The sequence below is a fragment of the Leptosomus discolor genome, chromosome 4 (assembly GCF_034619465.1).
Source record: "Leptosomus discolor isolate bLepDis1 chromosome 4, bLepDis1.hap2, whole genome shotgun sequence".
Taxonomy (NCBI): Eukaryota; Metazoa; Chordata; class Aves; order Leptosomiformes; family Leptosomidae; genus Leptosomus; species Leptosomus discolor.
Window position 1 is genome coordinate 74,199,927 of NC_141394.1, and position 12,354 is coordinate 74,212,280.

The 12,354-nt window shown below is 45.7% G+C and overlaps 1 protein-coding gene across 1 annotated transcript; it reads right to left on the reverse strand.

Moving 5' to 3' along the window:
- Positions 1-215: 215 nt before the first annotated feature.
- NICOL1 (NELL2 interacting cell ontogeny regulator 1) lies at positions 216-11,103 on the reverse strand. Its single transcript, XM_009961413.2, has 3 exons — positions 10,980-11,103; positions 4,127-4,215; positions 216-281 (listed from the first exon to the last, which is right to left on the reverse strand). Exons 1-3 carry the CDS (start codon positions 11,101-11,103, stop codon positions 216-218), a joined length of 279 nt encoding a protein of 92 aa, XP_009959715.2.
- Positions 11,104-12,354: the final 1,251 nt, after the last annotated feature.

The following is a 12,354-nucleotide window of genomic DNA, read 5'->3' on the forward strand; positions in this document are numbered from 1 at the left end:
CTGTTTCTTCTGTTGACATTTCAGCAGATGCAATATCACATACAGAAATGATAAAACACATGAAAGCAAAAATTCTCTAACTGAGCTGTACCTGTTTGGATAAAAATTGTTTTCTTTGCGGTGTGGCACAACTTGCACTCCGTATCTTCCTGTAATTTATTGAACAGCATTTTAAAAATGAATAAATGTCCGTTGGCCAAATCCCATTGCTCATTTCAGTGTATTGCACGAAAGCAATCACACAGGCCTCTCTTTTCTGCTCTCAGGAGGAGGGTCTCTGTCTGCAAAAAAAACATGAAATCAAAGAACTGAATATATCACTTCAAAAGCGTACATAGTTGATTAGACCTAATCCCTCTGCACAGCTGTAGCCAAGGTGCTTTGCTGAGTGAAAAATCATAGTTATTAGTGCTGGTTTTCATCCAGAAAAAGTGATGAAATAAGTATATTCAGAACCGAGATGCATGGAGAGTATTTTTATAGTTTAAATGTTTTCATTTTCACAGTTAACTTCTAGGGAGTAGGCTGTCAAAATTATTAGTGTCCTTTATAAATGCTGAGAAAAATTCCACTTTCAACTGCACTGCTCTTAATTCCTTCACAGTGATGGATGGCTTCCTGTTGATGATGTCTTCAGTACTGTATAATTTAATTGCACCAGATAGCATGTGCTGGGGAGCCAGTCGTGCTCTCAGTTACACTGCTGTTTCTCTTGAATAACTCCAAGTTCAATCCAGCTGTCAGTCCAACCTTGTTGTCTGAAACGCATAATCTTTCAGGGCAGTTCTAGACTTGAGTTTGTGGCTCCTATTTTACCCTGAGTTAATTTACTGACGTTTGCCTTATTATCAACTCCATTTGGAGCCATGCCCCCAGAACTCCATCAAAAGCTTAAAACCCATTCTCCATAAACATAATTTAAAACTACTTGCTCTTGTTTTGGAGCGTCTTATTGGAAAAGTATTTCCAAGCTCTTTTTCTTTCTATCCAGGAAACAAAAATAACCTAAAGATATTTAAGTACCATTTATTTAATTGTGATCAAATAACTTAAATATTTTTTGGGTCCTGGTCTCACTTTTTGAGAAACACAGGCTGAACTTCTCAAATGGCACCATCCTTTCAGAAGCCGAATCTCTTGCAAGACTCAAAATTAAATTGTTGGTGCAACCAACTCATATTAGCCAGTGCAATTGTGACTGAAGAGGAACTTTTTCCAGAGCACATCTTGTGGATTTCACCCTGTGGTTTGTGGTCCCTTAAGCAGTTTTGTAGACTGACTTTGGAGAGTTTCTTGAGGGGTAAAAAAAGTTACCAGGCTTAAATTCACCGTGAATAGGTTTCCCATCTGCACTGGAAAAAAACATTAAAGGTTGAAAACCACTTGTCAACAGATTATCTCAAAGGTCTGTGAAATAAGGTCTTCAGCTCCCTGGTGTTCCCCTGACATGATACCTCCTGACAAATTAGAAACAGCAAAGGGCTAATTAAAGAAGACAGAGTTACCAAAGCAGTAGCTGGGGACCTGCTCCACCAAGCTCTGCCTTGCTTGGCCAACAGTACTTCTATCCCTCAGCAGTTCCCACTCTCTACTACTCATTTCTTGTTCTCAGACTGCAAGTTTTGCAGGGAGAGGCTGTTTCAGAACTGCTTTTTCCTCCCCTCCACAGCCCTCTATCCGTGTCAACTCAAACTTTTGACATCCACCTTTGCATTAAAGAGGACTTGCTTGTCTGCTTTCACTTATCGGCTTAATGCAATGGCAGACGTTATTAAAAACTGCTCCTGGCTTGTACAATGAAATCTTGGATGAGTGAATGCTTTCATTGTTGGGAGCCCAGCAGAAATCATAGAATCATCTTAACATCAAACAGGCTTATTGGATTTCACCGTAATGCCAACAAGCTGTCACTGTTACCACAAACCCTGCCTAGGCGTCACTCATGACTATTTACAGGCAGGAAGAGCAGCTCTGGGAGCACTTGATTGTAAACTGAAAGACTATGGAAAAGAAGCATCAATTACAAAAATTAATTGCAGCCCTGTTGGCATTGGCTTAGGAAGTCCCTGTTAGGAACAGTCCTGCGCGGGGCTTGCCCTTGTAACAACAACTTTCAAGACTCAGGCATTGTTGAATTAAGTTATTTGTGTATAAAACTTGAGAAATTATAGTTAGTCAGCATAAGCCATGCACCAGCAGCTAAGTAAGGATATGGAGGCTGTACCTTTCAGAGAACAGAAGGCCACAGTGTGCCATTTGTAGGGCTCTGGCCACTGCATTTCACTTCAGTATCCTTGCATGATTCAATAATATGTATGTAACTAAAGCATCTCTTTCAGAAAGGCCTTTGGAGTCTGAGTCCAAAAGCTGGAAAAGATGGGCAGTAATACATCCTTTCTGTACTACTAATATTAAACTCTGATAGTTGTCAAAGAATGGGTGATGTTCCAGACAACTGATTAAATTTGTTTTGGTGATGCACTGTTCCTACGCCCCTTGTTCTACAATACTGAGAGCTGTCTGAGTTAGTGTCTTGGTATCTCAGGCCTCTCCAGGTCCTCACAGAAACAGAAGCTTATCTTGTGGGGCTCTGGGATCCGTTTCTCCCTTTATATTCTGCCTCACCTCTTACAAGACAGCATTACTCTGATGGGTGGTATTCTCACTCCAAATAGAACAGCCAACACAGATACGTCTGAATACCTCTGTAAGTGGGACTAAGGAATTGGGCCACCTCTACTGCATTCAAAAAAAACCTTCCCAGTGCAGCTCAGCCAGAAAGTAGTACCTCCTTTAACTCCCCATGTAAAGCCTGGTGACAGTATAACAGCCAATACAGCTGTGATTGCACATGGTCTTGCCATGTCATGTGTAGGTACAAGACATTTCAGCTGAACGTAAACCAAAGAGGTGAAACCCTGATATGCACCAGAACAGCCCTGCACAGCTGCTGGAGGTAAAGCCCCTCTATTCACAGTCTGACACTTAACAGTTATTTAGTATTACGCTAGTGCATGGGAAACTTTTGCAATGTAACCCGTACTGCACTCAGAGCTCTGCCCTAATCAGTTTGCTATTGATAACTCAAGAAAGCTAAAGTCATTCCAGCCTTATTGTGTGGGGCCCAAGGTCACAAGAAACCAAAGGCAAAGCAACATAATTGCCTTCCTGTGCTGTAGTTTGGGACACATAATTGATTTACACCTCTTTGGTTGACTCTGCTGTGAATGACAATTTGAGCAGAGCACGGCTTTAGAGGACCAAGTTGCTCTTCTCACCTGCCAACAGAGATGGCACTGGCAACAGGCACTGAGCGGGCACCTAAAGGAACTGCTAAATGTGTCTGCAAACTGGTTTCACTCCCCACAAGTTGCTTTACTATCATGTTGCCAGTGTAACGGAGGTGTTAGGGAAGGAGAGCTAGGACAAGACATACGTGAGGGGCGCTTTGTTAGAGGTGAGAGACCTCCTGCCCCTTGCAGGCTTCAGACAGCATGGGAACCACTGTGGTAAGTCCCAGTCAGTGTTTGTGCATATTTATGAACCCACATATGTATGCATTGCTGAAATCAGGGCATTTAACACACCCTCATCTTTTGTTCATTGGGACTTCTGCAGCATATGAGCAGTGTGAAGTTGCAAATGCCCTGTGTGCTGTGATAACTATGCAAATAACAAATGTGCTTCCCCCTTTTTCGCAGAGTATCGATCCATGAGCAAGGAATACATGTGCTTCCCTTTCCTTTCTAACAGCCCTGCCTGCCACTTCTTGCTCTCCAGTTCACTTTCTGCTCCCACCCAGTCAACAGTCAGTCCACAGCTCAGAAGCAATGTTGTGAGATAAAATCATATTTCTTGTTCTTCTCTCCCTTCATACATCTTCTTTCCTTCTCTATTTGCTTCAGGGACTGTCTGGGGTAATTCTTTAGCCTGTTATGCAAGAAGTCAGACTAGATTATCTTTAATGAACCTCTCCAGCCTGTGAAAAATAATCTGTACTTGGTACAATCCTATTTGCTGAATGGAAGTGAGTCAGCAGAGATGTCATGCCTGCTATACACAGACAGGCAGACCTGGCCACTTGCAGACAAAAGCTGAGTAAAAGCATTTCTACAGAAACACATACCCGTGTGTCTAGATTATACGCTGTCTTCTTTAAATCCTGCAACGCCCTCTGCATGAACTCAAACGCATGGCAGTCAACACAGGGACGACCTGGATAAAAGGTGCAGAAGAAGACATCACTGTCACAGCATGAAATTTGGAGTGTAGCAGTACAGAGCGGGAATATTCAGAAACCTTGTAATGCCAGTAGAAAATCCATTTTACTGGGCATCCACACCTGCGTGTGTACGAAGCTAGGGCTGCCTGTGGACAGGGCTGTATCTATCCTTGTGCAAACGTGTGAGGACCAGCAAAAACATGAGCATTTTGCTGCGTGTGCTTTTCTGAACATAGCCCAGGCTTGATTCTGCCCGGTGCTGTGTGCCTTCAGCCCCCAGCCCCTCCCCTTAAAATTGAGATCCTCAGCCCTCCTCAGACATAGGTTTGTTCTCAACTGAGACCCTGAAAATAGCATTTTGCAGTGGTTCAGAAATCAGACAGGCAGGTCTGTTTTTACAGGAGCTCTGACAGAGCAGCTTGGCAAGGGACAGTGCCAGATCTGTATTTGCTTCCTTTCACCTGCTGCTGTATTTTTTCTCTGCCAGGAACGCAAAGCATCCCACTGGCTCTGCAGCTGGTGCCTGTGTGTGTGCACAGAGGGGCAGGGCAGGGAAAAGGCAGAGAAGAGGAGGAGGAGGAAGGGACTCGACAACAACTAAAATGGCTCACTGCTGGACCTGGGCATTTCTGCTCTGCCAGGATTCACCCTGCACTGACCTCGGGCCCTTTCATTCAGTTACAGCGTTAATGAAGTGCAGGTTTTCAGAAGAAGAAATTGCAGATACTGGAGGAGATGCAAGGGGAATAGGGAGGGAGGACATTTTACATTGATCACAGAGCCCCCATATTGGGGGGAGTGCTGAAATCCTTGTCCACAGGCAGCCACTTGTGCCACTCTGACAAAGCATAGAGGGTTCAAAGCTGCTGCTGAGATAGCTGGGGAGCTGCCCAGAGCCAGGGACCTGCTGTGCGGCACTGCAGCACCCTGTGCCTGACACCCGGCTGCTGACATGGACTTCGGAGTTGAGCCTGATGAAAGGATGCAGCCAGAGTGCTTCTTGGTCCCCAGCAAGCCTCTTAGGGGCTTTGACCTCTTCAGGAGGTGTTTCATGCCCACCCATCCTCCTCCATCTCCCCTCCACACAGCTGACATCTCAGGGAGACCCAGGGACCAAGCCAGGGATTTAATCCCAGGGATTCAATGTCCCTACCTCTATAAAAACAGCATCACTCACAAAGACTCTCTCTCCAGGCATGAGAGCAGCAGCAACAGTATGGTTTTGAGCACATTTTAAAGACACTCAACCTCCTCCTGTTTTCAATACTTCAGTAATTTAATTGTTTTCACTTCAGATCATGGAGCAGAGCCCTTAGAAAGAACCTGCACCCTCAGTCTGCTCTCAGCGAATCCATCATTCACCTTGTGCCATGGCTTGCTCCCTCCCCCTCCTGTGGTCTTCTCAGAAAGCACCCTGCCCTGGCTCCACCTCAGCGAAGTGCTGCATATCCTGAAGTGCTTGTCACTAAAGTGTTCTCAAAATCAGAACTTGTTGGGAAAAAACTAACTACGGGCTATAAATTAATGTCTCCTGCTCTGGCAGTGTGGAGAAAGCATTTCTGGGGAGACCCATGAATTCCATAGGCAATCACTGCCTGCCACCCAGGAAATCTTCCCAGGCCCTCATGAAGGCCATGGATGGCTGTGTGGGATCATTCACTGGTATTCACGGCAGCCAAGCGCTCCTGTGTCGACAGGGAGGTACTAGTGGAACGGCACGACCATGCCAAGTGGTTATTTCACTTCTGCCACCCGTGTGAAAGCAGCTGCCCTGGCATCAAATCAGCTTCTGCAGGAAAACGGTGGTGGCACTGAGGACACGTGCCTGTGCAGCTCTCTGTGCCCTGGATCAGCACATGCAAAGCTCCAACATGGCACTGCTCTTCAAAGCCACAGTGAAGATGCAGCCAGTTTGACCACATAATGGGATATTCGCTCTCTAATATAGTCTCCTGGGCTGTCGTCCTTAGTGGAGGGCTCTTCTCCAGGCACAGCTGCATCTGGGTCAGGTTAGCAGCCCTGCCTTCTGGGAGCTAGCAGCCCTGCAGTGCTGGCAGTGGGAGAGCTCATGGGATTTCTCCAACCAGCTAAATCCCAGGATGGGATGCATCATTTTGACTTACAGCAGCACAGAGAGGACTCACTGAAGCAGTACCACTGGCAGATGAGAGGAAAGCTGTACCTGGGAGGAGGTGACAAGCAGCTGGGGAGGTGGCTGGCCACAAACTCTTCCACCCCTGCAGTCCTGCAGAGCACACATTTGTTCAGCACTTTGGGGACTGAACTAGGGCAGTGTTGATCTCTCCATCAAGCATCTTGCACTGACACAGAGCAACCTGAATGCAGTTCCCTAAATAAAATAGGGGCAATACCCCACTACCTGGAAAGCCTATAGCTACAGTCAGACTTTTACCAGCAGAGCTGCCCAAGTCCTGCCTCTAAGCAGGCTTTTAAACTATTATACTAGCCAGACTCTCACAGTAGCAAATAGCAGATACTTAAGGAAGATAAAAGAATAAACCTCTAGCAATGTTCTTCTAGGCTACCAAGAGGCTGGAGGATATCCTGAGTCTGGCTGGTGTTTCTACATCTGATAAGTGCTCCATAATTTTTCTCACATTTATTTGCCCCGTTGGTTCCCAAATCCATGTAAACTTCTACAGCATCCTGTGGCAATGAGTTCCACAGCCCAGCTATTCATTGAGTGAACAAAACACCATTACTAGTAGTCTGCTCTGAAGTTAACATCTGCTGCTTTCATTTCCTGCCTTTAATTTTTGCAGTGGAAGGGACAGTTATTAAATATTCACCATCTTTGTCCCACTTATGACTTTGCTGTTTTCCATCCCTCCCTGCCTTGGTATCTCCTTTCCAGACTGACGAGCTGGGTTGGTAAGCTGGCCTATCTAGCTGGACTTAATCTCTCTTCACGCTCACAATATTTTCAGTAGGATGCCTGGGGACATTTCCCCAACATAACGATGTCTAAGGGTCTATTTTCACAGAGGTTTGGAACAAATCTAAGTATGTGCTGCTGTCAATAGGAGCAGTCCCACCCTGCTTTCTGTCCCTGGCTGTGTGTTCCCACACCTTCCCTTGCTCACAGCAGCAGTGACCATGCAGTTGCTCGGTCAGCTGAATCACTGATTTTTTTCTCCAGGTCAGACACTGAATGCCAAAGTTCTGGGGCCAGAACAAGAAACAGAGCAAGGACAGGAGTCCGGGTTATGGGAAGGAGAAGGGCAGAGGCAGCACAGGCTTTCATCAGCTTAAAGCAATTGTGAAACCAAACCTTAAGTCACATCATAGCAAAGTACAGCAGAGTGCTATTAATTCCTTGCTGACAGCTGGGAACAGACTATCATTCATAGGGAGACTTAACAGGTTTGTGGATTAACATAATGAGAATTATCAAGAGTCAGCTATAATTCTTTAAATGGGTCCTGTCAGCACGAAGACTGTACGTGTCTTTGTGTGTTTGGGGAGAAATGGGGGAGGAGAGCTTAAAATATGCTTCTTGGCTTCTTCTTGGTGAAAAACTGGAACTGAAAGCACTGTGGAAGTCTAATTTACTTTCCCTCGCATGCACATGGCGTTTACTCTTTGTATTTCATGCACCTTGGCTAATGAAAAGAGACTGACCAGCTTCTGTTCTTCAAATTCCACATTTCAGCTTTCACAGCGGGTGATCTGGGCTATAAACGCAATGAGAGGTTGGGGAAATTACTTAATTTTTTTTTAGTGGATTGCACTGAACATTAAAGAAAATAATCCGCAAACATTAGTAACACCACTTCATACTTGAACAGTCTTTTGCATATGCAAAGCACTGTGTATAAAGTATAAGGACATGATTAATCACTGCTGATTAGCATTATTCATAAAAAGCTGGATCTGGCTCTCTGGCTGGCCAAGTACGCCAAGAGGAGAGCAGGTGATGGTACCTCAAGCCAGAGATCGGTGCCACACGCAGGGCAGGATCTCTCTGCAACGCTCAGAAGAACTCTGACTCACTCTCATGCTTCTCTCCTGTGACTCCTGCACCTCCCACACTTGCATGAGAGCATAGCTGCCCCTCCTGCTTATGCTGCTGCAGGAGGGACGCGTTTCTCCCACCAAGTGGGAGAGAGGCTCTGTGGTCCGTGAGGGATTGTTCCTACTAAATGCTTGTTCCCAGCCCCATGTTGCATACCTGGGAACAGAGAAAAGCATTGAGCACCACACTGGTCTGCCCTGCAGAAGGACACTTAGTGCGGTCCATATATGGCTGTCAAGAACAGGTACTAGAGCCCTCTTTTTCTCCCTGGGTCATTCAGGATCCCACAATCACCAGTTTACCTGGGCTGACAGTATGGACTTAAACGCCAGCAAAAGGGAAGGTGTGAGCATGTGCTCCAGTAGTACTGCCCCCAAAATGGGTCAGTGCCCGGGAGGATCAGCTCCTTGACGAGAAATAGCCAGTGGAGCTGATATCAAGTGGGAAAAGATCCAGGAATAGTCTGTACTAGATCACATCAAAGGTCTGCCCAGCCGAGTGTCCTGTGTCCCATGAGCTACGTCTCTTGTAGTACATCAAATATGTTTAGGAGCATTCCCAAGCTTTGAAAGCACCTGGCATGAGACAGCTCACCTCTGGAATAGCCAACTCTGTCTTCTGGACAGGCAACTGGCCTCCTATCACGGACAAAAGTATGCCAGGGACCATCCTAGCAGGTTACTAGTATGGTCACGTCCCCATGCCAGGGAACGTCCGTGGGCACTGGTTACAAATGTGACATTCATGGCCAAAAATGGATGCCCGTGAAAGAGCATCAGAACAGGGCAAGTGTGGAGGGATGTGTCCCCAAAGACTCTTCCAGGCCTCAGGAATACGCTGAGGCAGCTCCTGTGCCAGAACTGCCGCTGTACCTAACAGCCCTTTCTAAGATTTTTTTTCCTTGAATTTACCCAATCAGTTCTGCAATCCCATGCAAACTTTTAGCATCCACAGTGTCCTAAGGGAGGAGTTCCACAGGTAAACTATCAGAAAGAGCTCTGATGGGCAAAGGAAAGTACCTGGAGCACTTAGCAGCTATGCAGCAATCTCTCAACAAATGGCTGATTAGGAGCATCCCACGTTCCTTGCTGCTTTAAAACTCTGTCCCTGCAGCAGCACAAAACAATTGATGATCAGTCTTCCTCCTGGCCTGGCCTCAGACATAAATACTGTTGTGCATTTGTAGCAATGCTACCAGCCTCCATTACCCAGGACAGAGCATTAAATATGTCTAGGAGCATTCCCAGACTTTGAGAGTGGCTGGCATGGGACGACAGAAACGCTGGCTGCAGAAACACTCTGACCTGTCCTTCATTCCTCACTCTCACATGCACGAGTAAGACCAGCCAAGGAATCTTCCTCAAGGGCTCCTCAGGGGACTCAGTAGCCTGGCCAGAGGATATCAAAAAGATAACTCCTTGAGACTAGGTCAGAAACCTTGGTCAAGAGTTTTGTTCTACAGATAAAATGGGAGTTTCCACTACACAAGCAGAACAAGGAACCACCATATAATTTTTCCAAAAGATGTGTTGACCTGCCTCTGCTAACATAGACACACAAAGGGCACTTATAATTTCTTTTTCAAGCATGATTTTCTCCTTGAGGAGACAAAATGGACTTCTTGTCACAAACCTTATTAGAATTGATTAATGCCTAGAAAACAGACACACGAAATAGAGATGAGGTCTGTTTTAGAACAGATCAAAACTTAGCACTAATAAAGAAAGAAGAGAATGGAAAAAGAAGGGAATTCAGCATGTAAGTCCTGTAGTGACAAATACACACAGGTTTATTTGAAAACTAGTAATGGAATTATAGGAGGATAAAATCAGTGGCTAAATCAGGTCTTGTATTAAATATTTTGGTAGTCACATAAAAAGAGAGCTGTGGTACAAACTACTAGAGACTGGTTTGCATGGAATTACCTTCCTTTTTTTTTTTTTCACAGAAGATATTTTAAGTTTCTAATGAGTGGCTACTTCCTACTTGTCACCAAAACATCCTGCAAACATTGACTCCATCCCCTAATATCTTTGAACTATTGCCTCATTTTGGAGCTGAGAAAGTTTACTTACAGAGTTGCTTAAAATGACAGAGAAAGCTACTGTAGAGCTGGGATCCAAATTCAAGAGCTCCCAGCAACATTGTGTGCTCAAGCCAGTCTGTCATATTTATTTATTGTTTAGGTTTGCAGAATAGCAGCAGGATTTCAGAAATCTATATATGCTTTACAAGTACACTGTTAGGGTAAACTTCCCCTGTAACAATCTGTAGCAGTTACAAGAAAGTTGAACGTGACCTATTGCTCCAACCAAATACTAAAATAAGCAAAATGTAACGCCCTAGCAGAAATAAACACCGTTTTTCTTCCAAGAATACCAAGAATATCCAGACTAACAAGGATGTCATATGTATTGTGGCAAATCTGGAAACAAAGCTCTTGAGAAGCAGATCTAAAAGACCTACAACCAAAGAGCTTTAAAACAAACTCCAACGAACATTATAGTATGCAGTTAGTATTTTTTTCCTAAATAACTACTAATCCTTTGCTTGCTTGCTGTTTTTATAAGCGTTGTTTTCAAGTGCTTTGCTGACATGTTACAAATTCATCATTCCTCCCTCGCTAATCAGGCAACGCAACGTTCCCCTGGAGATAAGGCGTGTGCGGGTGCTGTGGGTTAAGTGGAGGAAAGCAAGCAGGACGGGTGTACAGGTACGTACTTTCTGCAGGAATGACACTCCCAGAGTCCTGGCTGGCCCCCACAAGCCTCACGCTTAGCAGGCCAACCACCGAGATGAACGGGATCGCCACGCGCATCACGCTCCAGACAGACGGCAACGCCATTGCTCTCGTCAGTAATTCAAGCGATCTTCCTTGCCTGAAACGAGGAGAAACAATGAAAATCAGCAGTTTGCTCCCAGCACGCTCCCCACAAAGAAGTGGACGCGGCGTGATAAGCACAGACCCGCACGCCCACGCGAACCCACAGGCGCACATCACCGCAGCGACACGCCATGGGTTTGCGATGCGCCCCAAGGACCAGTGTGCCAAGTACCTGATCTTCCTCTTCGCCTGTGTGCCAGACCCTTGGAGCAGCTGTAGCGAGCAGGCGAGGCTCCGGCAGCCACTCTGAGCATGCGTCCCCTCTGCATCCCCCCTTCCCTGATCAGGGTCATTGCCATGGAGATTTGCTATAGCAACACTGAAAAATTGGAGCTGCCAAGTGGAGAAGAAGATTTAAAGGGACCACAATGTGGTGGATGGTCACTGCTGTTACTCCTCTGCCTCTGCTCCTCAAAGGATGGGTCATCTCCTTGGCAAACACTGCCTGCTGACACCCACATAAGAGGGTCTTAGGCAATTTTTGTGTTTCTTGATTTTATTCCCAAAGGGACTGTGCTGAAACATGCAGCTCCCATCCCTTGCTTTAGCTGTAACTCACTTAAAGTGAGATTTTGTTTCAGGAAGTTTCAAATGAGGCAAAACCTCAGAAATTTATTCAGAAAAATAAAGATGCAGGGCCTGTCGATGGCTCCCTGTGCTCCATTATGGACTTTGTTTAACTACACTGAAAAGGAAGCCTTGTGGACAGCAGCAACATTGGCACATGAACCAACCAGGAATATGGATCACACCAGGCAACTGTGATAATAGCCCAGCCAAAAACTACGCACGACAAATTTTAAGGATGCTCACTTCAAGCTCAACTCTTGATCCGGGGTTTTGCTAATAGGCTGTGTCCTGACAAAGCTCAAGCATGAGCCCTCCTGGACAGGAGATAATCATAAGGACTGACCTGGCTGAAATCAAGTGTTCAGAAAGTGGAGGTGATACCTTTTGGAAAAGAGAGAAGCTCTTAATACCTGTTTGCCCAGAGTGTGGTTAAAGATCCATCTTACAACATACCTGTTCGATTCATGGCTTTGTCCTTCTCTCAGGGGAGGACACTCCACCTCTTCTCACCAGGGACCAGGCTCCAGCCCTTCTGGTCTGTACAGGATAACTAACCTGCCAGGCTATGGAAGTATCAGCCTTCCCAGGCTGCGACATAATTTATCCCTGGCTTTCTCCAGCCCTAGGGACTGTCACCAGCAA

Excerpts from the sequence above, each read along its gene's own strand:
- NICOL1 (XM_009961413.2), bottom strand. The coding sequence starts at position 11,103 with ATGGCGTTGCCGTCTGTCTGGAGCGTGATGCGCGTGGCGATCCCGTTC. Across the intron at positions 4,216-10,979 it reads GAGTGTCATTCCTGCAGAAA|GTCGTCCCTGTGTTGACTGC; the intron begins GTACGTACCTGT and ends CCTTTTATCCAG. Across the intron at positions 282-4,126 it reads CGTATAATCTAGACACACGG|ACAGAGACCCTCCTCCTGAG; the intron begins GTATGTGTTTCT and ends TTTTTTTTGCAG.